General features: G+C 38.3%; 2 protein-coding genes across 4 annotated transcripts in view; one reads left to right on the forward strand and one right to left on the reverse strand.

Moving 5' to 3' along the window:
- On the forward strand, positions 1-10,088 carry ASB14 (ankyrin repeat and SOCS box containing 14). 3 transcript variants are annotated; one of them, XM_048315285.1, is made up of 10 exons: positions 1-478; positions 904-987; positions 1,818-1,873; positions 2,238-2,369; positions 2,466-2,624; positions 4,357-4,602; positions 5,314-5,485; positions 6,349-6,892; positions 7,935-8,088; positions 8,183-10,088. In XM_048315285.1, exons 2-10 carry the CDS (start codon positions 953-955, stop codon positions 8,374-8,376), a joined length of 1,692 nt encoding a protein of 563 aa, XP_048171242.1. In that variant the 5' UTR covers positions 1-478; positions 904-952; the 3' UTR covers positions 8,377-10,088. The 3 variants fall into 3 exon arrangements, with proteins under 3 accessions (XP_048171242.1, XP_048171241.1, XP_048171243.1); XM_048315284.1 differs by lacking the exon at positions 1-478 and adding an exon at positions 1,103-1,310 and having other exon boundaries at positions 485-987; XM_048315286.1 differs by lacking the exon at positions 1-478 and having other exon boundaries at positions 485-987.
- The window catches only part of APPL1 (adaptor protein, phosphotyrosine interacting with PH domain and leucine zipper 1), a 26,077-nt gene continuing 12,321 nt past the window's right edge, over positions 9,275-23,030 (reverse strand). The window contains exons 11-22 of the mRNA XM_048315283.1: positions 22,755-22,943; positions 22,238-22,280; positions 21,557-21,613; positions 20,937-21,028; positions 20,195-20,377; positions 17,751-17,800; positions 17,212-17,386; positions 17,072-17,108; positions 15,604-15,750; positions 15,341-15,391; positions 14,899-14,988; positions 9,275-14,715 (exon numbers count right to left, since the gene is read on the reverse strand). Of these exons, the coding sequence (XP_048171240.1) occupies positions 14,566-14,715; positions 14,899-14,988; positions 15,341-15,391; positions 15,604-15,750; positions 17,072-17,108; positions 17,212-17,386; positions 17,751-17,800; positions 20,195-20,377; positions 20,937-21,028; positions 21,557-21,613; positions 22,238-22,280; positions 22,755-22,943 (1,264 nt within the window). The 3' untranslated portion in view covers positions 9,275-14,565. The remainder of the gene's footprint in view (positions 14,716-14,898; positions 14,989-15,340; positions 15,392-15,603; positions 15,751-17,071; positions 17,109-17,211; positions 17,387-17,750; positions 17,801-20,194; positions 20,378-20,936; positions 21,029-21,556; positions 21,614-22,237; positions 22,281-22,754; positions 22,944-23,030) is intronic.

Genomic DNA, 23,030 nt, shown 5'->3' on the forward strand with positions numbered 1-23,030 from the left:
AATTGTGATTAAGGAATCAGAAACCTGTAATAATTTTAATAGAGTTTTTGTTTGATTTTTATTTGCTTGTTTATGTTTACTTTTATTGTTTTAGTTTTTCTGCTGTCTCACTCTTAAGCAAGCTCTTAACACCACCTTCAGTTTGCTCTCCTAGGACAGCACTAAAGAATTTTCTTTTCACAGTGTAGTACTTACTGCTATAGTTCTGAAATTCTTATTTCAAAAATCAAAAGCATTGTTGCAAGAAAACTGGACTTTAAATTCCTTCTTTTGCTGGCACCACTTGTTAGGTCAGATTATTAAACATAACTGACGTGTGTGAAAGAAACGTGGAGAAAGTCCCAGAGTATCTTATGATCAGGTATTTATAGTGAGCTATTAATGGACATGGGCTCTGCAGAGGTTGTTTGCAATCCTGAAAATGTCACTTTCAACTTAATAATCGCTTCTTCAAAGGCTGAGGTCTTCCCTCTTTCAGGTGAGGAAACCCAGTGTATTTTCTCAGTTCATAGGAAAATTGGTAGTATCTTTAGGAAAAAAAGTCATCTAGATTTAAGATGTTTATGTACTCACTGAGCCATAGTATAATCAATTACTAACAGTTTCTTGCTGTATATGTTGCTAATATATTTCTCTTTTGCTACATGTGCAATTACAGAGCAAGGCCTTGTAATCACATTAGGTGGATCAGGTAACAAATTAAATGACGCAGGTTTGCTGTGAATTACTGCTGCCCAACTTTAAGATGTTTCTAGAATTATTCCAAGCTTTGTAGTTGGCATGTTGACAACTTCCTTAAATTTCCTGTGCTCATTCGTTTTGCCACGGTATTTATTTGCTTCCAGTTTTACTTTTTTTTTTTTTTACCTTGCCCTGTAGTTTTGTTTTGTTTTGTTTTTTCAGGCCAACTCTTTTGAAAGACAGAAGTGGAAGCTTTGATGAGGTAAAACAGATGAGAGGTTTGAGCCTAACAGAACATCTGAGATCGTGAGTATGCCAAGAACAGCATGACTGCTTAAGCATATAATAGCATAGTCATTTATTTAACTGCTTTTCATTTCTCTTTACACTGACACAGTGATTGCTATTTCTATTACTCCAGATCTAACCTGAAGATTTAACATCTGCTTCTAATTAAAAAGCAGTGTTTCTCTACAAAAGTGATCCATGTTGTGCTGATTTGCAATGAATACTTCTGTGTATATGATTGGTGATTCTGATGAGGAAATCCCTACCCAACGAGCTATTCAGGAAAGCTTACAGGATAGGTATAAAATTGAAACAAGTGGCAGTGCAACAGAGATTGAAAGGTAATAAGTTATTCTTTCTATTTGGGGTGTTTTCTGGTCATTATTGTAAGCATTTAGTAGACCTTATTTTCCTTTGTAACTACATGTGTTGTATTGTGCTGACCTTGTCTCATGGATACTGGAAAGCACTGGTACCCTGAAAAGTGTACCTGTTTCCTTGAAAACATGGGATGTATGAAACTTTCAGATGATGTTTTACATCAATATTTAATTAGTATAAGGCTTTATGAAAAAGATAAGTAGGTGATGTAAAATTAGACTGGTATGGGACCTTCCCCTCATTTTAGCATTTAATTGTTGGCTTTTGTGTGAAAAATTCAGTATTTATTGTGTCAGGAAAAGACCAACAAAAAAAGTGTTTCAATGTGTTAAACCCTCACCAAACCAATGTAACTTAGAGAAATCTAACATGTCTTGTAAATCTGAGTATTTAAACTAAGGTATAATTATATCCTGAACTTCACATGAATTTTCACTTCTCATTTTATTCTTGTCCTGTTTATGCAGTTTCCAGTATACTGCAAGCAAAGAACATGGGCAGATCATTGCAGCAATTCGGACAGTTAAGTACAAATACACCACTCTAAGCCTATATCCCAGGAATGGCTGAGCAATGCCTACATTTTATTTGATCACCTGATTTAAGGGCAGTTTTTCTTTATATAATCTTGGGAGGAGCATGGAAACTAAAAACAAGACATCCAAAAGCTAACTTATTAGATAGGATCATGGAAGTGGGATGGGTTCAAGTGTTACCCCCTTCAGAAATTCCAGTGCTTTGTCTCCTGAAATTAAGGGAAAACTCCAGGCCTTTCTTTTAAAATGAGCAAGATACACTGGTGGGATAAATGGCACTCAATGTATTAGTTGCCTGAATTTTGTCTTGTGATGAGTAATGGGATATGTGTCTGTGTTAAAATATAACAGGCCAAGAGGAGGCCTTGAAGAAATTGGTGAGGCACAGTTCTGCTTTTGAAGAAGCAGATCAGCAAGGCTGGCTTCCTGTGCATGAAGCTGCAGCACAGCTAAATAAGAACATCCTTGAAATAACTTTACAAGGTACAACGTCCTTCTAGTTTTCCACCAAAAAGTTCTACAAAGCAAAGTTTGATGAATCATTCAACTTCAAATGTGTTCTGCTTTTCTGTATTTCAGCCTCCCGTGACATTGCGTGGGAACAGACCACTCTCAAAGGGGAAACACCTCTTTTGGTGGCAGTAAGAAACTGTTTTGTGGACAATGTCCACTTTCTCCTGCTCAATGGCTGCAATCCCAATGTTAAAAATGAAGAGGGAGATTCTCCTTTAGTTATAGGTGAATACTGTTTTTAGGGGTGGAGAGGTGAGGGAATGAGGTGAGAATATAGTTACACATTTTAGGCTTCAGTGCGACATATTTGACTTCAATGCCTAAAATATTTTGCTATAAGGAGAAAAAAATTGTTAATCTAAGCACTGAATGTGTCTGTCCCTGTCTGTTTTTCTCACATGATAATTAGCTTTCTCCATGAAGTGCAGAGTGTCATCCTCTGTTTTGCTTGGCATCATTTCTGCAGTGACGCCAGGTAACAAGTCCTTCTGCTTCTTCATGCTATCACTGCTCTTCATGTCTGCAGGCATAAAACATTGATATTCTCTGTCCACATGGTATCTCCTTGATTGCATCAGCCTCCCTTTCTCCAAAACCCGTGGTAATTGGCTTTAATTTTCAAAAATTGTAGCCAACCAGCCTCATGTATCTGCAGTATGTAGAGTGCAAAGTCTCTAAACAGTCCCTATTTAGACATTGCTGGCATTAGTCCAAAGCTGACAAGTGAAGGAGACAGGCTGACATTCTCTGTTTGCTTCTCTTTAATATTTTGTAATTTAGGAATAAGACCCCATACCTAGTATAGTCCTAGTATAGTCTCATACCCACACTCTTTGTGTGAATGCCACTTTAATTTGATCATGCACAAGAACTGTAATTCTTGATTTGTCAAAGAACCATATTTTCCCCAAATGTTTTCCAGAAGTGTTCTGTGTTCATTTCTTCTGCTTCCCTCAGTCTGGGTTATGATGCCTTCATTCTTACTGAATCTAACTGAAAAAAGTGAAGTGTGTTCTCATTGTCTGAATTCTAAAGGAACACTCTTAAGTTTCTTGGATGATCCCATACATTTTTCTGTATTGGAAGGGTGTTTTCTTTTTCAAAACTATTGTTAAAGGAGGAGAAAAAAGCCTACCAATCATCTGTAGGACCCTCAGTCCATCCTTGTGAAATGGCTGCAGCTTCAAGTCAGGGCCATCTGCTTAAAAAAAATGTAGGGAACTCCTAGATACTTTTGAAGTGCACGACGTTAAAATGCACCATCCCCCAAGAAGGGGATGCATGGGATTTATCTAAAGCAGCTGTGCAGGTTACAGATAATGGGACATCACAGTTTCTATCACAGAATGCTGTCACTGGTGTTCAAGCAGCTGTGGCACGTGAAGCTGCTCAGCCTAATCTGTCCTGCTGAAGGACATTCTCTATCCTGCACAGCCTGGAAGATCAAAGGGAGAAGGAGGGAAGGGTATTGCCTAATCATTCCACTCACTGGAGCTAATGCAAATTTCTCTTTTAAGATCCTCACTGACTTAAGAGTTCAGGCTTATTAAGCTAAGGCAGCATATGAAACAGTCAGTATGAGCTTTGTTTCACATTATGGTGACTCTTATGGAGATTAAACAGAGTCTGGTGGCAGCTCCTGAGCACCAAGGCCCTGGATGTGGTCTCCATCTAGTGGCAAGGAGAGCTTTGTTCCATTACCAAATGCAGCAGAGAAAAAATGTACAGAGAGAAAAAGAGATTCCCATGAAATTATTCATTTGTATACTTAGTGCTGTCCTGGAAGCAAAGAAGAGACTTGTTGATGAGTTAAACCCTTCAGTGTAGGGTGGCATTTCTCCTTGTATAAATAGCACTGCCAGGAACAGCTTTCCTGGGCTGCCATGTAACAGCAACCATTGTGCACAGAATAGCAGTGAACAGCATCCTGTCTGATTCCTTGCTTGTTGTCCTACAGCAATTAAACTTGATTCCTATGACATTGCCTCCTTGTTGCTACGATCTGGTGCCAGAGTGAATTTGCGCTGTGTCCATGAGAGAACTGCTCTGCATGAGGCAGCCAGACTGGGCAGGAAGGCTCTGGTGCAGCTTCTCCTGGATTCTGGAGCAGATCCTGACCCCCGCAGTGGATATGGGCTCACACCCCTTGCCCTGGCTGCACAGATGGGACATACAGAAATTATGGAGCTCTTACTGCAAAAAGGTGAGACTTTATTATATAGGAGCTCATAGGAAGAGAAGGCTTCAGATACCCCTTCAAAAACAGCAGCAGAAGTAACTCACCTGACTAGAGAAAATTAAATGCTATCTGCTCTGAGGGTTGTTGTGATGTAGTGAAGGCCTGATAAATATCAATTTGTATAATATTAAAATATTAATATGTAAATATTTTAGTGAGCACTTGTAATTTTTTACAAGTGCTTGAGTAATGTTTTCTAAATGCACTATCATTTTCTCATGTAGACAGGTCACCTTAGGGCATGCCTGAGAAGACTTTTTTGTGGGGAATTTTACATGATGGTTCAGCAGCCCTGGAACTGGATTGCATGAACTGTTTGCATACTGGGTTCTGTCACGTTTACAGTTACACCTGTCTGGTTTTTGTAAAGTAAAAGAATTGAAATGTATTGTATGTAAGCCAAAAGCAATTGTTTTGATGAATAAGAACCAAACTCTTTGCTGGCCCAGTCCTAGGAGCAATTCTGACTGGATTCAAAGCAATTTGGACCTTCTTGTTCCCAGGATTACATAAACATATCTAAAATCAAGGATCCAACATGAAGGTTTATGCTCGCAGTGGTTCTATTGGTGAAGAATAGAATTCAAAATACCATATCACTGTGGGGTTGGACATATTAATTGCAGATGGATATTTACAGTGACTACTGTGAAAATCCTTGCTGCTTCTTCCCAGGTGCAGATGTTCTTTCACAGGCAATGGACTGTGCTTCTGTATTGTTTGAAGCAGCAGGAGGAGGAAATCCAGATTCCGTGAGTCTTTTACTAGAATATGGGGCTGATGCCAATGTACCAAAGCACTCGGGTCATTTGCCAATCCACAGAGCTGCGTATAGAGGACATTTTCTGTGAGTTAATACACTTAAAAATCAAGTAATAGTGACACCAGAAATATTCATTTTACTAATTTTACCTTATTCAAAGCAGGCAGCAAATCTGTTGTTTTGTACAAGGAATTATTTTTGACTCTGTAAATATGTCTGTTCTGTGTCTGAATGTAAGTGACCAGTCAGGATAAAATCTTCACGATTTTAGGATGTACATCTCAATCCCTACAGTATTTCCCCATTTGTCACAAATAGTAACACTGTCCAGTCTGATGCTGAGGTTCTTGGGACATCCTCACTCTCTCTCAATGTCTTATCTCCACCCCATCACAGAAACGTGAATGGTAATTGTACTAAATAGACAAATAGAGAGTAAGGGTTATCTCTATTTTAAAGAGAGTAAGACTACTGGAAGATATTTATGCTAAAATCACAACTAACAAATGAGAAACAAGTATTTGAGGATTCTTAATTTCTGTATTAATATTTTCTATATATTAATTGTTATATTTGTTATAATATATATTGTATTAATTCCATGATCCCTATAGGTTAAGCAATAACATTGTGCTTTCAACATTCAGGAAAAACTTTTGTTGAGAAGGAATCATTAATTCCTGAAGCAAGGAATGGGTTGTTCATGAATAATAGTATATAATATAATAGTATTCTATGTGTAGTAGGTGTAAAGTCGGTATCCATGCCTGGCGAACAATTTCATTGTTAGCAATTCAAGTCAATGCATGCCATGGTACTGATTTGGTATATTAAGACTATTCTAACAGCCGGGATGAATTCTGAAGCCCAACAACACAGAAATTCAGAAATGAGTTAGGTGAACCAAAATATTTGATTCTAAGATGTTTCTGGTTTTAATTTTTCAGAGCCCTAAAATATTTAGTTCCAGTGACTGATTTTGCTGCCATTAAAGAAAGTGGGATAAGTCCAGTTCACTCAGCAGCAGCAGGAGCACATCCTCAGTGCCTTGAGTTTCTCCTCCAGTCTGGCTTTGATGCCAATTTCATGCTGGCTCAGAGAGTTCGCAAAGGCTACGACGACCACCGGAAATCAGCCCTGTACTTCGCTGTTTCCAACGGGGATATCTGCTCAACACAGCTGCTGCTGAACGCTGGAGCCCTGACAAACCAAGATCCCATCAACTGCCTCCAAATAGCCTTAAGAATGGGCAACTACGAGTTAATGAATCTGCTGCTCCGCCATGGGGCCAATGTCAACTACTTCTGCAGCGTGAACACCACGCATTTCCCCTCAGCTCTGCAGTACGCCCTCAAAGATGAGGTCATGCTGAGGATGCTGCTGAACTACGGCTATGACGTGCAGCGCTGCTTTGACTGCCCACGGGGCAGCGGGGCCCACTCCCAGTACGTGACTGACGGCTGGACCTCCACTGTTATCAAGGACACCATGGTAAGTGTGTTACAGGGCTTCGAGTGCTGTCCTACCACCACTGTCCTTCCTAAAACTAAATGGAAAGGTGCTTAATGCACTGTCAGAAAAGGAAGTTTTGAAGACAGGTGACACATAAAAAGAGGAATAGACAAGGCTTTAAAATTGAATAGATCACAGAATCACAGAATGAACTAGGTTGGAAAAGACATTTGAGATCAAGTCCAACCTATGACCTAACACCTCCTCATCAAATGGCACTGAGTGCCACATCCAATCTTTTTTTGAACACCTCCAGGGCTGGTGACTCCACCACCTCACTGGGCAGACAATTCCAGTGCCCAGTCACTCTTTCAGTGCAGAATTTTTTCCTGGTGTCTAACCTAAATGTCCCTTGGTGCAGCTTAAGATGTTGCTATAAAGCCTGTTTCATGACAGCAAATGATTGCAAACAGTAATTTTAAATTGTGAAAATATAGCTGATGATATGCTAATGATCAGTATGGAATTGGCTCTCCAGGGTAGTCTTGTCCATGCTGAGAAAGCAGAGATTTGCAGGCTCGCTCTCTGCATTGTCCTGTACAAGAACACCAAGACTGGAAAGCTGTTGAAAGGACCCCGGGAGCTGGTGGGATAAGCACGGAGCAGAAATTAGCAAACCAAAAGAGGTTCCTAGAGACACTCATCGGTGTCATTGTTTTGCAATTTGTCAAGTCCATTTGAACCTAATAAACCCTTCTTTAACCTAAAGATAACGGAATGATGCATGCACAGGGCGGGTTGATCCCCCTTTTAAGCACTGGGACACAAGTCTAAATTCTACATAGTGGTAGCACTTCTTTTTAAGCACCAAGTTCCCAAATATACAGCTGCTTAAGTTTATTTTTGGATCTAGTACAAAATAACCATCTCTCAGATTTTTAGATTCTACTAGTGAGGCTTATGCAAGTTGTGGCAACCTCTAAAACCCTGCTCAAGTTAGTTAATTGTTCTTGTCCTCGGAGACAGAAGTCACTTACTGCAGTATTGAATATTACCCTACTAAATGTTTTGTTTCTATCAGTTTTGTGAAGTGATAACCTTGGCCTGGCTGAAGCATGTGTCTGGGAAAGTGGTGCGAGTCATGTTAGATTATGTTGATCACGTTAAGATCTGCTGGAAGCTCGAAGCAGTTCTCAAAGAACAGGAACTCTGGCCAGATATCCATTTTGTTTTAAGTAAGGATCTGCTTACATTTTTAATAAAAACAAGGTGGTTTGCCATTGGGGCCTTTTTGGTTGGTAGCATTTTAATTTTGCTTGTCTTTTCTAGCAAATCCTCGCTCTCTGAAGCACCTTTGCCGTCTGAAGATCCGGGCATGCATGGGCCGGCTGCGTCTCCGCTGTCCTGTCTTCATGACCTTCCTTCCACTGCCAAACTGCTTGAAAGACTACATACTGTACAAGGAATATGATCTTTATGGGCAGGAAAACTTCACAGGGATCTACAACCTCAACTGTGCCTAAGTATTAGTTCTGTATTTTGAAGAGAATGTTAATGTGGATAAGACTGTTGTGCTTTTCTCTTTTGGGATTTTCTCTCCTCTGCACATTAAGGAATGCCAACGTTCTCCCTTTGCCCCCTGAAGAAATTGGCGAGAACCTAAAAATGTAAGTAGTGGTGATCCCATTCTATGGCTCTCCTGGACTATGACCTATCTGGAAGTTATGGTAACAGTATTTTAGATGCCTAGTGTGACAAGTTAAGGAAATGTAAAATACAGCGCTACAAGCCTTGTGTTACGGCTAAGTTAAAGCCTGTTGTATCACATAGCGCTACCCGCAGTCCAGAGTTAAACTCAGGGTTTAGTTAAAGGTCAGGGATTTGACTAAAACCAGGAAGGGACATAGTTCTTTTTTCTCTTGTACTTTCCTCCCTTCCCTTGACAAGAAGTAGTTTTTATTTGTGAAGTCCTACAGTGAAGTCCTGAAGAGCAGCTTAAGGTTTTTTTTTTTTTTCACCCAATAATGCAATGTCCCATTCTAAGCAATGACATGGGATTAAGTTTGAGAAATCTCTGCTTCTCATAGCAGCTTGTGTGACATACCAATGTTTCAACAAGGTGGCACTGCTGAAAGCTGTGTTAGTTCTGCAGCTCCTTCTCAGGTACTGATATATCTCATCCACCATGGAACTTTGATGATTCTCTCTAGAACTGGGTTTTCCTTTTACAGCGCTGTCCCCAAAGCCAGGCTTGCAATTTTTGCAGTATCTTGCTATGGAGGTGGAGCTTAAGCTTTTGCAGCCCTGTCCGTGTAGGAAGTCTTACAGAAGTCTTAGAAAGACTTACAGTATGCCTGTTCCTTCTAAAAATACTGCAAATGTCAGTCCTTATTTTAGAAAAAAAGAAGTTCATCAACACAGTTGGAATTAGTAGTATTTATTCCTTCATAATCAAGTAAGCATAGATTTTTTTTTTCGAGTTATACATGCATCTTTTATCACAGAAGTTACAGAATTCAAAAGTCTGCTTTTTCCCAGAAAAATCTAGAAACCTTATAAAATACAAATTCATAATGTGGTTATGGCCCATGGTTTTTTACATGGTGTTTATCACATAATAAACTAACTCACCCTGTGAAGATATGCCCAGGGCCCATGGTGGTGGTTGTGCTGGTAGAGCCCCTGCACTCTGCTTGTTCCACAGAGCCCTCACTGCCCTGTGTCACTGCCCCACCACGGGCCCTGCCCTGCCAGCTGCCACAGCTCCTCTCACCCTTCAGTCTCTGATTGTTGCAAAAATGAGTTATCAGCATTCCCAAGTGTAACAACTTCTTCTGAGGTTATCTGGCTAATACTATAAAAATTAAGAGAACTGAGCTACACTTGACAATAGAGGGCTATAACTGCATGTCAGAACTTTGCTTAATGGAAAGGAACAGATCCTGTCACCAATACTGGTACTTCCTGAAAGTCAGTATGATGAAGAACGCAGGAGGCTTTTGCATCAGTACAAGCCCACCCAGAAAGTTACTATAGTTAAGCTTTTATTTAATACACGAAATGCTGACTGAAACCCTGGCACAATAGGATTACTATCCATGTTTCCAAGATTAAGACACAACAATCAGAGTTGACATAAATATGCCATTGGTGGTTTTTAATACAGCTATTCAGGGAAAATGTGCAAGTCAGTCTCAAACATTGTAAAAATCACTTAGACTTCACCAGAACAGGACCAACCCAGAACACCATCATAAGAATTTGACCACTCCACTCTATTATAAAAATGACCAGAAAGATTGTACAAAATCCTCGGCTTGCAATATAAACTTCATTAGGAATACAAGTGCATTCACAATGACACACTGACTTACTCTTGTCATGACAACTTAGATACCATTGGGGCAGGGAAAAAAATGTCAATTTAGTGCTTAATTAAAACAAAAAGCCTTGGGGACTAATTAACTTGCAAGAACTTTTGTAATATAGAGCAAGAGAAAGAATATAAAGTATCAGCTTATGCTGTTACACTAGACATATCTCTACTAAATTCACTAAGCAGTGGCAGTTTTCTTTCTCTAGGTGAACTATTTCCTAAATAATAAGAGATGATATTGTAGCATAGTTTTCACCATTGGCTTATCCCAACTGCTGTGCAACTAATGAATCAGAATTTACCTTAAAGACAGACAGAATTTACCTTAAACAGTCAAATTTATTTCTTTATATCCATGTACATCAATTACAGCTTCATAAATAACTTCAGCTGTTTCACAATTTTCAGCTCTGGGTTTACATCCATATAAAGAGGAAATCTGGACAGCCCTCTAGAAGGGGAATGTTTTTTAACTCTAAAATATTACTTTACTGTTAGACAGTAAATTGTCTTGATACAATTTCCAACAGATTAAGGAAGTAAGACTATGACATTCAAATGACTTTTCATTACCTGATCATACCTAGTTAGCTATGTTTAAGTTGTACATGACTTTGACCTTGTCCTCTGGTTCAGATTTGGCCAAATCTGGCAGTGGCCAGAGAGGAGTGCCAGCTATCATCTGTAATGCAATAAAATGCATACCCGTAAGCACACCTGCTATATTTCTATATTCATGCCATTACATACATAATGTATGCAGCTTGAAACAACTGACAGCAAGACTGGCTTGGTCTGCAGTGTGTAAATCTACACAGTGTAACAAGCTTCATATCCTCTTACCTAAAGGATAAAAGCGTGGCAGTAATTATGAGGCTGCAATTAGCAACACAACAAGTTAGTCCTGAACAACACTGCCAATTCAGTACCTACATGAAATCACTTCAAAATCATGGACTTAAGAATATTTTCAGGAGTGACTGAACTGTGTACATGCACATGAAGCAAACTACAGCTTCAGCTGAAAGTGCTTGAAAGATCAGTTTGTGAATAAAAGGCAATAGGAAATAATAAAACAGGAGTATGTATTTAATCTCCTGTAATTTAGGAGAGGAAGCCAACTAGTAATTTAGTTACAATAATAAAATACTCAGGTGGTAAAATCCTACCACAGCAGTTCCCAGCAGACCATGAGGTGTTCCCACTAACAAGGAAAATTCCAAGCATTCTGATTTTTTTTCAACGAAGCTGTTTTCTAATGAAGCAGCTCTAAACCTTCTAGGAAAAAAGGTACCAAATAGCTTTTCCTTTTAGGAAGAAGGGCATGGATAAAACCTCAGCAGCTATTTTTGCCTTGAGAGAGTTCTAATTACAGCCTGTGGCATCCTCCCCCCCTTAGGCAAAGCTCAGTAATTCTCACCCACTGCTAACTCAATCACCATTCCTGTCTGCCTTCCCCAGCTCTGCTGACATGCCCTTTGCTCGTGCAGCTTTCATCATTATCCTAGATGCTTTTATACCTTCTTGCTCATTTTACACCAGTGGAATTCCCCTAAATAAGCATAGAAACAACCCCTACATTTCATTCATGCATATCATTCTTGTAGTTGTTAAGATGAGGATCATCCAACATAAATGAAATGTACTTCACTTCTACTCTGTTTTAGAAAGCTACATTTAATGGCATATATGAAAAGCCTGAAAAGCAAATGGAGTAATTCCAACATTTATTGCTAAATCCAGAAGATCCTATATGACAGCAAATTCACCTGCCAACTTCATTATTCCTCATCTTTGCAGATTTATATCTTTAAGAGTAATGGTAGTTTTAGAGAAAAATACAGTAATTCCATTTTCTGACATTTCTTCAATAAGGCTAATGCAAAACAGGCTATTGATCAGAAATGGTTTTTCATGAGAGTGCTTGTCTATTATCTGTCTTCCCCCTGGAGCCTGGGCTACAGCAGCTCCAGTGCTTAACACAACCAGTCCTTCTCTGACAAGCTGAGGACTGGATTCCAGACACTGGAAATCACTGATTTCATAGGCTCCCTGTGTGCTGTTTCAAAATTGCTTCATCCTCAGTAAATACTTGAGAAAGATACAAGTAAGACACAGTGACCTTGAGCTACGCTGTGATATTATTTGATAGAAAACAGAAATATCAGTAAATAAAAACAAACACAAGCAAACGAACATGAACTGGAACAATCTGCAGAGAGAAACTGTCTGCCTTACCACTCTCTGTAAGCCTTGATTTAAGCACAGAAAGGGAAAAAACTGGATTTGGTGTGCCTCTCTGTATAGTTTTGTTGGCAAGAGTAAAAATAGTCTCTTAAAAATAGGAGCTCAGAATGGAGGCCTAGATATGAAATAAAAATGCCACTGTGTTTTGAAAGAAGCCTCTGGTTGGTGTGGTCCATGTGGCAGTGTGCCAGCCAAATCTGGCCACAGGGCAGTAATATTTGATCTAACTGGACAACTGCAAAAGCAGGTATTTCTACAAGTGACTGGCTACTCTGGGGATGAAAAAGGCACTGGAACAGCACCTGGTAACTAAGTCAGGAAGAGAACCTGGGGGCTCTCTGCTCCTCAGCCTCCCCCCTCCTTTTTCAAGGCAGGGCCCTTCGGGCTGCTCTACCCCCTGCCTGGGCTATGGTGCAACCTCTGCCCAGAGCTGCTGCAGCTCCAGCTGCCTCTGCTGGTCCTGCCCCGGGCTGTGAGGGCAGGCACTGCTCCCCTTCTCTCCTGTCACAGGAGCTAAGGCCACCAACTCTTGCACACAGTCACATCTGCAGCACCAAGGGCAGGAGGAGGCTGCCAGCTTTGGCCAATGCAGGGCACTCCCAGGCGTCAGATGAGCTCTCTGTGCACCTACAGCCATCCAGCAGACACGACCTGAGATTCCTCACTTACTTTATCAGCACTGAGCAACTCCAACTAGGTAGGGCTGGGCCATCACCAGCTGCTGAGGAGATACTCTGATAATTGCTTCCATTCCTGAACACCAGAAATGCCCTGCAATGAACTGTAAATCACTCATAACTGTTATATTATAACTTGGAATATAAGTATATTCTTTTCTCTCTACCTATCCTGTAATTTTCATGCCACTATTAGAGAGCTATCTTCTGTTCCACTGGATTTTAATATTTATAGTAATTAGTGCAAAAATAAATATTTCTCTTCAAACAAGATTTCTCTTCTGGATCAAAAGGTGAATGCACATCTAGTACTATACAAAATAAATATTACACAGGGTATGGAATATGGAGTGCAGATTACAAGCTGTAAACAGACATCACTTTGAAAAATGCTTTCCAGGACTGATTCTAGGATGTAGGATTAGTATCGTCTCTTACTTCAGAACCAGTAAATTCTGTTTGCAAAATCATTTTCTATAAAAAGACTAAAGAGCCTCAACTCATTTTCAGTAGATGCAGTGTACTGGCAGCAAGGCTTTTACATATGTAGATGATTTTTCACATGATGGAATTCAAGATGTTCCTGCAACTGTAAGCATGTTCTATAAAAATGAACTTGAAGGTTTACAGCTTTTTGTTCCAAGTACTGAGAAAAAACCAAGAACATGGCACTTGTGCTACAAGGCTATATACATTACTCTTATAATTTGATGAGGAATGCTTTTCCTCATGCAGCAAAGTTCAACTGCATCTCATTAGCTCTTATCAAGGTCTGACAGTATCTTTTTCTCCTGTTGAAAGAAGTTTCTCGGCATTGTATTCACCAAAAAAAAAATAGAAATCAAGACAGTATCATACAGTGCAAAATGAAACAAAAAAGATCCTTCTGTTTAGAACTATTGCACATCTCACTGATGTTAATGAGCATCCTTTCTAAATTTAAGAACAGCTATGTGCAACAAATTGGGTAAAGCTTAGCACTGTCTTATTTGGATATCCACTTTTGTTTCCAGCAAGGTGTTGTCCATAGTGCAGTGTAAGGAATGAATTTCAGTGTTACTGCTGAAGCCCAATGAGTTTTCATTTTTGCTTCCAAAGCAGTCAATTGCACAGAGGTAAGTGGGGAAAAACCCCACATTTTTTCCCATACTGCACAGAAGCCTTGAGAAAACATATGTTTGACATAAACATGGCAGCATCACCACGCTTCACCTGGCATACAAGAGAAATTATACTGACAGGAAATGGAAATCACTTAACTGAGAAAGAAAAATCACGGCATAATAGGGTCTACATATTGTGAAGTCTTTTCTGTAACACGACAGACCCTCCCACCTACGTTTCGATCTTGTAGAACTTGTGCCATTTCACCAGATATATCCAGGATTCCAATTTTAATGAAGCAGGCAACCTTAGGCTTCAGATTCTCTCTTCTTCTTTCCATCTTCTCCTAAATCACTGTCTTCTGACTGACTGCTGCTAAGGACTACAAACTGTCCTTCTGCACTGCTCTGGTTGGATCTGCTGGAAGCTGCTATCAACCGGCTCTGCTCCTCCAAGTCCTAATGTGGGAAGGGGGGGTTGGGAAATCAGAAAAAGACTATTACCCTTAAAGCCATCTGCAGTTGACACAAGATACCATTATGATGATTTCTAAATCATCTATCAGTGGACAGCTTTGGACAAAACTGCAAAAGAAAGTAAGTAAAAAAAACCTAATATGAAGAAATAATGATGAAAGGTACCTTCTCAATTTGCTTTTGTTTATTCAGTTCTTTTTGCTGTTTCTCTTTGACTCTATCTATTTCTTTCTGCTTTTCTGAGGCTTTTCGATCCTGAAGGGCAAAAATGTAAATAAAGTTAATAACAACAGCCTGAGATGTCGGATACACTACTGATTGATACGAGCTTGCTCAAGACTGACATCACTGTTTTGATTATTCTGCTTTTAAAGGACTCGTATGGTTGTTAAAAGTAGCAAAATGAATCCTATATTGAATATTGTTCTACAGTAGATATTGATCAGTCTTTTCATTTGAATTTAAATTCTAGGGAAAAAATCCCTTAAAATACACAATAGTATTACTGCCTCTACAAGCATCTTGCAGAATACAAGCTATTAACCATATTAAATATACCCCCTTCCTTCCATTCCCAAGTATCCCTTGCCCCAAAAAAGATTCTTACCAGTTCTGCATGAAAAGCTATCTGTTTGGCCAGTCCAACAGAATCACAAATCTAAACACAAAACAGATAGGAAATAATTAAAAATGCCTTTAAATTTATGCCAGCATCAGAATTAGATATAACAGCACATTAAAGCACTTGCAGGTACTTAAACTGACAGGTTTAACATTTTCAGTACATAAAAAATCCCTTAGACAGCTTGAATGGATCTAGCATCTTGGAATCCAGATTCACAACTGGTACAAGTCAACCATCACCAATACCTTCTCCCCTTCATTATTTGATTCAAATATATAGCAGATGGAAGTCTGGCGGCTCTCCACTCTCCCTCCTGAAGTTCTAAGCACAAATCCAAACAGGCGCTTGTTCTCCTGGTGTGTAGCATACAGAACTACATTGGGCAAAGGAAACTGCCAAAAGGATCAAATATGGAGAGATTAAAACTGATTCCAAATACTTTCTACATGAGGTTTCAATATATTGCACATTAATTAATGCAAAACCACAGCACAAGAAGTTACCTCACAAATGTAATTACGAAACACAAACAAACTGGACAGCAAGGACTAAATTCCAAAGACAAGCAAATGTCAGAAAATACACTCCATGTAAGAAGAGGTAATTTGCAGTGTGGGTCAGGCACCTTCCTAAATGTGGATACACTCCTTTTTTGTTTTAATCCTTCATTATAGTTACATTTGTGACTAAGTTTTCAATACTTAGTTCCATTTAAAGGCACTACTCAAAAATGGTTACTGCAATTAGCTTAGCTCTCCTAATCGTATAAGCAAGAAAAAAAACCCCAACTCATACAAATCACATACCCTCATTAGTCTGTTAGAAGAAAACTTTTGCATTCTTATTCCTAAAAGAGGTTGGACTTCAAATTATCTTTTTAAGACTTATCGTTTGATAAAATTTTTAAATACTGAGAGCCCCTACTACAGCTGCTATAAACTGACAGGATGAGTTTTTCTTAAGATTAGGTGTTTGCATTTAGCATATGGGACATACCCTCAGTTGATTTATCTCACCTGTAAAAGGTTACAGGTTTGGAGCATTTTTGAACAATGTTAAACTTTAAATATCAAGATATTTTTCTATGTTCAAGACTTCCTTTTATGAAAAGGAAAGCAATTCAGAGCCTCCAAAAAACAGAATGTTTTTAAAAACACAAAGAAATTAAATGACAGACCATAAATTGTGCATAAAAAGGGAAAGAGGGAATAGTTTTGAAATATGAAGAATAAAGACTGCTATTACTGAAGAATTAAGCTGGCCTTCTTTGATATCCTAACATGAATTCCACTTACTCCTTTCAAGTGCATTTTTTATAATGAAGTAGAAAAACAAGAAATCAAACTAGAAACCATCCAACAACTTCAAGGTAATTATGCATTAAAAACAAAACCAAACAGAGAAACCAAACAGCAAACAAACCCTCTTGGACTTCAGAACTAATGTGACTCCATCATTAATGTTCTCTCTTTACTCTTTTACCCTCTCAGAACACGGGGAGAAGGGAGCCTCAAAAGCCAATTTGGCGTATTGAAATCACTCCCGTAAACCTCATTTGCACGTGTTTCCAAATGTCTTGCTCTCCTAATTGCACTGGAAATTTGGCTGGAAATCTCATGCAATCAGTGATTTTTGCTATCATCTAATAATAGTATTTTTAAAGTAAAAGAATTACATTGCTGGGTATTTATCTTAAAATGGAAAGTTACTTACTCGTAGTCTTGTAACTTGTGTCTGTGGATCAATTAACCTAAAAATTTGTTTTTAAAGACAAACCAGAAAGTAAATTTTACCAAAGTGAAAGAAGATCATTCTGTAAATAAACAGCAGTAGAAGTCAGGAAGCAAACTTACTTTAAACAGTCACAAGTGACTAGCAAGTGTGATTCTGTCATCCTGAAAACGTTATGGATGGCGCGAGCTGCGAGTATTTGACGCATTGTTTCATAAACAACATCTGGGCTTTCAACAGACTTCACTTCCATAGAGCCAAGAAATCTTACAATAAATAACTGATGAAGAATTGAATCTATGAAAAAAGAAAAGCATTGAAAAAAACAAACTCCATTTTGGGTTTCCCATTCAAAACCAAAGGTGGACTGCAGTCAAGAAAACTCCAAACTCCTCCTAACTTGGAAAGAGATTGCTCCTACTTAGCAATTAGAGGTGTAATTACTACACAGCATGTCACACATCTTCTCATTTGGTTAATGAACACATTTTTACAACAGATCTTCAGAGAGTAGTTTGTTTTAACTTATCAAATATCTTGCAGTGTAATTAAGCATTTTAAAACTGGTGTTAAATTAGAAGAGAGAACCTAGAGATGAAAACAGAACTACAATTTTCAAAATTTATTTTCAGTTTGCAATGAAATAAAATTTTTGTTTTACCTTCTGTTTCAGGTTTTGAGCCTCCAGATTCACCAAAAGGATTTGTGCGTCTATTAAAAAACGAAAACATTAAAGCAGGAGTCAGATTAGAGGAACCATTCATGGACAGTGCAGTAGTCTCATGCTGTGTCAAATACCAACATATAATGAGTTCAACAAACTTGTCATCTGGAGGAATAATGTGTCATGAATCATAAGGAGAAGCAATTTCATGAGGAGTGAGACATAAATTGCTGTATTTGAGGACCCACATTATTGGAAAAATACCAGATATTATTGTCCTATTGCTGCCACAGAAAGTTTTGCTCACATGGGATTTTTTTGTATTTTAATTAAGCCCAAACCAAAACCTTGTTCATGTTTGAAAAGGTGTAGTTTTAGGGGATGAAATTTCACAGAACAGCTTCAGGAAGCACAGCCAAAAGCCGTTTCAGTACTCCACAGGAGCACCCACTTCTCATCACTCTCAAGATACTTAATTACTTACTCAGGAGAAGCCCCTGGGTTTGTTTCAAATGCAGCTTTCTCAAAACATCACTGGGGTTTTACTCCTAGAGGGTCAAGAGAAATGTGGCTATTTCTGGCTCTTGAAGACAGAATTACTATCAGTTACAAAGAAAAGTGAAAATACTCTAGGCTTCCAAGTCTGCATTTTTCAAAAACAGTAAAGGAATGAGCACAGGAAATGGGGAAATTTTATTTAAAACTTGTAGAGGAAATCACCCTTTCTCTTTGGCTAACTGGTAGCTGAAAAGCTATTGGCAAGCGTTCAGTATACTTCAAATTAGGTTTTTTATGGGATTAGTGAAAGTGTCACCTTAATAGGGTTCTAAAAGCAGATTTCAGAACTATGAGGGAAAAAAAGTTCAGTTACACATCATACTGACTGCCAGTTTTATTTCATCAATTATCAAAAATCTTTTAACTAAGAGATGTCTGGTTTAAAGTACTAAAATTTTTCTAGATCGAACTCTGAAGTCAAGATGGCATTGCTACAATGTTTAGATACCATGGACTCAATCAAGAACCATCCCATTAAATGCTGACTTGTGTAATTACAGTAAAAGCAAATTCCTTCTACTAGCATCTTCTACTGCTCAGAGTTCCCTTGTCATTTAATATTAAACTGGAACAGTAAATGCAAAATCTCACAGGATCTCTTAAAAGGCAAAGATAAAATTTAAATATGTCATCAGTATCAGAAACCAAGGAAAGTACTTCTTTTTTAATAACAGATGTGTTACCTATCTGTACAAACACTGCAGTTCTTTATTGAAGGTGATGGTTAACTGAAAATACTGAGCTCAACTCTATCATTTCTGCTATGAAAAATACTATTTTCTAGACTAGAATTATAACTGATGACATCACAGAATATTCTGAGTTGGAATCATCGAGCCCAACTCTCCAGTGAATGGCCCATACAGGGATTGAATCCACAGCCTTGGTGTTACTGGCACCCTGCTCTGACCAGCTGAGCTAGACCAGGCTACCACAGGAATTCCGCTAAGTCTTAAACTTTCCACTTCCTGCAATACAGTTCAAGTCTAGTTTAGATCAGTATGTTCTGAAAGATCTAGTTGGCCTCCTGTTTATGCTGCTATACCAAACAACAACAAAAAGAAAACTGTCAAAAAAAAAAAAAAAGAAAAAATAGATATAATTTTACCTCTTACATCTGTAAGATGCAATTCAAAATTCAAACATTTTCCTAGAAGGCAGGGGGATATAACACATTTTTGTGACCAGAGTCACATAAATTAGTTTTAATCTCTTTGGCTGTTTTTGTTGTTGTTAAGAGCAGCTGGATCTGCAAATACATTTTCTTAATATCTGAATTCTAGAAATGCAGTGATGATTTACAGATCTTTGGGTTTTAGTACATCTCCCACTCAAATACAGTAACAAGTAGGAGAAAATGTTTTTATGTTTTGGGATGAACTCTTAGATGATTTTAACTTGTCTGTATGTGAAATTACTCTAGAAGCCTAGATCATTTTCACTCACCTTTCAGCTTAAGAGGAGTGTCATCATATGCCATCATCACCTGGAGGCAGGGCTACCAAATTTCTCTTGAGTTTCCAAGAGGAAATAACCCAAGCTGCTGGGTGAGCAAGCAATAGGAAAGGAAAATACTTCATGAAACCAAAAGTTTAAAATAAATCAATAAATAAAAGCATTGGCTGTTAAAGCAAGAAAAGCTGCTGCAAAATAGAAAACTACACCTTGACTCTAGTGATGTAATTAAGCCTTTTTTTACAATTCCATTTAACAGTTGAACAAACTGTTTTGTTTCACTGGCCACTGCAGAATTTGTGACATCAGTCAGGGAAAAGGCAATGTGTGTGCTGGAGATGCACCTTAAATGTGGTTCTCTTGTTTGTTTAGTTTTGAATTAGTAACATTAACTTTAGGGATCTTTTCCTTGTCTCTCCATTTCCTACCTGCCCGATTGCCCTGAAGATTTTGCTTGGCCAGGCAGATCTTCACTGACTGGAGATATTATGTCAAATTGGATGGGAGTGTCAGGGGCAACAAGGGAATCCAAGGAAAGTGCTGAGAGAGCTGCTGAGTCAGATCCCAGTGACCCTGTGCTGCTGGTACGAGCTGCAGGAGGACGAGATTGTCTACAACAAAACCAAAAAGGCAGAATTAGGGAGGTTGGTTGATAATAAATTAAACCACAGGGGACACCAATGCAATATTCCAGAACTTAGATGTAAAACAAACCAAAAACTAAAAAACCTGAAGATCAAGGTATAGTAAACAAATACATGTACCTAGTCAAATTTAAGTTAAAGTTATTACTTCCATTAATAATTGCATCAGATTGTTTTAACATCAATCTATAATCACATATTAAGTATAATACAATCTGAGGTCTGCTTCCAGGAGTAGGATATATGAAGAAAAATCTCATCATGAAATCATGCAACAAAACAGACATGATGAAACCAACCAAACTGTCCACCTGCTGGCATTGGGATTACCTGTAACCATGGATGCTCAACAGTGCTTCAGCAGTGAAAGGTGTGTTCAGGAAATTTTCCTCTGGCCTATCAAAGATTTAGTTCTGAACACAGAAAGTTTTGTAGGTTTGTTAGGCATTTTTTTCCCCCCTGGAACTTTATCTAGGATTCTTTTTCTATATGTGCACTTCAGATGCCCTCTGGTTGCTTCACTTACACAGCTGGCCTCATGCTCTCATGCCTCTGCTGAAAGGAAGGAGAAGGAGTGACAGCCTCCAGAGCTGACTGGTTCACACGGGCAGCAATTTCCTGCAGCAGAGATGGGAAAAAATAACTGAAAACATTCTTCTCAAAATAAGATTTTCGTTTTATTTATATGCAGTTGGCAGAAGTTACAAATTCAACCCTTCATGAGAATCTTGCATTCTTAAATTTTCACCAACACACCTGCAGCATTTTCTTCTCATTTTTTTTCTAACACAAATCCTGATGTTAAGTTTCTCAATTTAAGTGAACACACTGGCTTTACAATACTGCCAATGTTAATAAAAGCCAGCAATAGAGAAAAGTTCCTATGGTAAGTCTGGTAAAACAAGCAAATGTAGCCAGGAAAGAAAAAAATCTCATTTGACAAATGCAGCCCTCGACTATGAACTAAAACCCATGAAGACACACTTCATATATAGATACGTGCTCTGTTATAAAACAGTTTTTATTGGGCCAATTCCCCTGATTTAGCAAGTAAAAATCATTATGTAAGTTTGTATCAATATGAATTTACTATAGAAATATAAATATAAACATATTACTGAAAACTATACATTTTAGTAAAGTTACCTCAGGGTTTTCACTTAGATATATCTGCTTAGATATGTTGTTTATGGTGCATATCCACTGAAAAAGAGGAAGAAAAAAGAAAATAAAATCATTTGTCATGTTTTCTAAACAAACTTGATTGAATTCCTAGTTTCAGCACTTTTTCTACTTCCTTTGTAAATTCAAGGAGCCAAGTATTCTGCACACCCAGCTTGTCATTAAATTTGCTGCCACCTGCATACTGCACCTTACACTTTTAGATTTTACTCACAAAAATTATTTTAGTCATACTAAAACTAAACTAAAGAAAGTTTAACTCACAACTCTGAGGATTTAAAAAAAACCCTCATCAGGATTCTCTGTAACTCATTATTCTGTGCTGCAGATGACATTGTTTCCTCAAAACATTATAAAAATTCAATTTGGCTTTTGTGGAGTTTGCTCATTTCTTGCATCTGCAAGCTAGAATCTCCTTTCTCTCTCTGCTCTGGAAAACCATCCGCTCCTGTTCCTGGCTTTTCAACTTTTCTCTGAAGGAGGAAACTAACTGGAACACTAAGATAAACAAGGTGTTATTAACAAAGATAATCTATTAATAAGAAGAAACAGAAAAAATATGCAGTATGCAGCTATGGTTAGGAATGTATTCTTTCTGTACAGCAGAAAATCACTGGGCTCCATGCACACCTCCTATAAGCTTACCTCTTCATAATCTTTTTTACTTTCTGCCTGTAAGATTGAAGACCTGAAAGAGGAGAATGGAAAAGACAATTGTGTATATTTAAAACGCCTCACAAATACAGTCAGCCAGGAAACTACATTTTCATGTTTACACACTGAAAAACAAGTTATGGAAGGCTGAAGATTGTGTTTGTGCTGAGTGCAGTCAGCAGTTAATTACGGAGGGGAGGAACCTATGCTTTCCTTTCAGCTGGAAACAGAAAAGCAACAAAATTCTAATTGTGCCCATGTAATACTTCAGTATTCACAAAATGCAATAATACATGACTGTCAACTGATTATCATAATCTTATTCTGAAATAGTACTCTGCTACATCAGAGCGCTTATAAACAAAAATCCAGACATCAGACAGTAAAAGGACATCCTAGATTTTGCTTCTAAGTAACCACAAAATATAGCAAGCTAACATCTGGCTAAAGACAGACCATCTTTCTTTTCTCTATTTCCTACAAGAAGCAGCAGTGTAAGACCACTCACTTTTTGCCATCAAAAGACGTTATCTGAAAACAGTACCGTCTGTCCTCACAGTCCACAGCCATCACAGAGCAATTGTCTATGTCCATGACAAGTCCCCCAGCCACATCACCTCTTGCCTGGCTCATCAGATTTCCACCTTGAGTGAAGTAAAACTGTCTCTCCCAACTGGAAGATACCAGCCCTGTCTTACTAAAAGATAAAGAGATCCTCAGTTAGCCTCACTTTTTGCTCACTCTGTAATATTAATTGCTGCAATTGTGTTCTAATACAGAAATT

This window comes from Corvus hawaiiensis, chromosome 11 (assembly GCF_020740725.1).
Source record: "Corvus hawaiiensis isolate bCorHaw1 chromosome 11, bCorHaw1.pri.cur, whole genome shotgun sequence".
NCBI classification, from domain to species: domain Eukaryota; kingdom Metazoa; phylum Chordata; class Aves; order Passeriformes; family Corvidae; genus Corvus; species Corvus hawaiiensis.

What these genes read in the sequence shown, in the direction of transcription:
- ASB14 (XM_048315284.1), top strand. Translation starts at nt 1,186, where the DNA reads ATGAATACTTCTGTGTATATGATTGGTGATTCTGATGAGGAAATCCCT. An exon ending in CATTGCAGCAATTCGGACAG is followed by an intron (nt 1,874 to 2,237) that starts TTAAGTACAAAT and finishes AAAATATAACAG; the next exon opens with GCCAAGAGGAGGCCTTGAAG. An exon ending in GCGTATAGAGGACATTTTCT is followed by an intron (nt 5,486 to 6,348) that starts GTGAGTTAATAC and finishes TTAATTTTTCAG; the next exon opens with AGCCCTAAAATATTTAGTTC.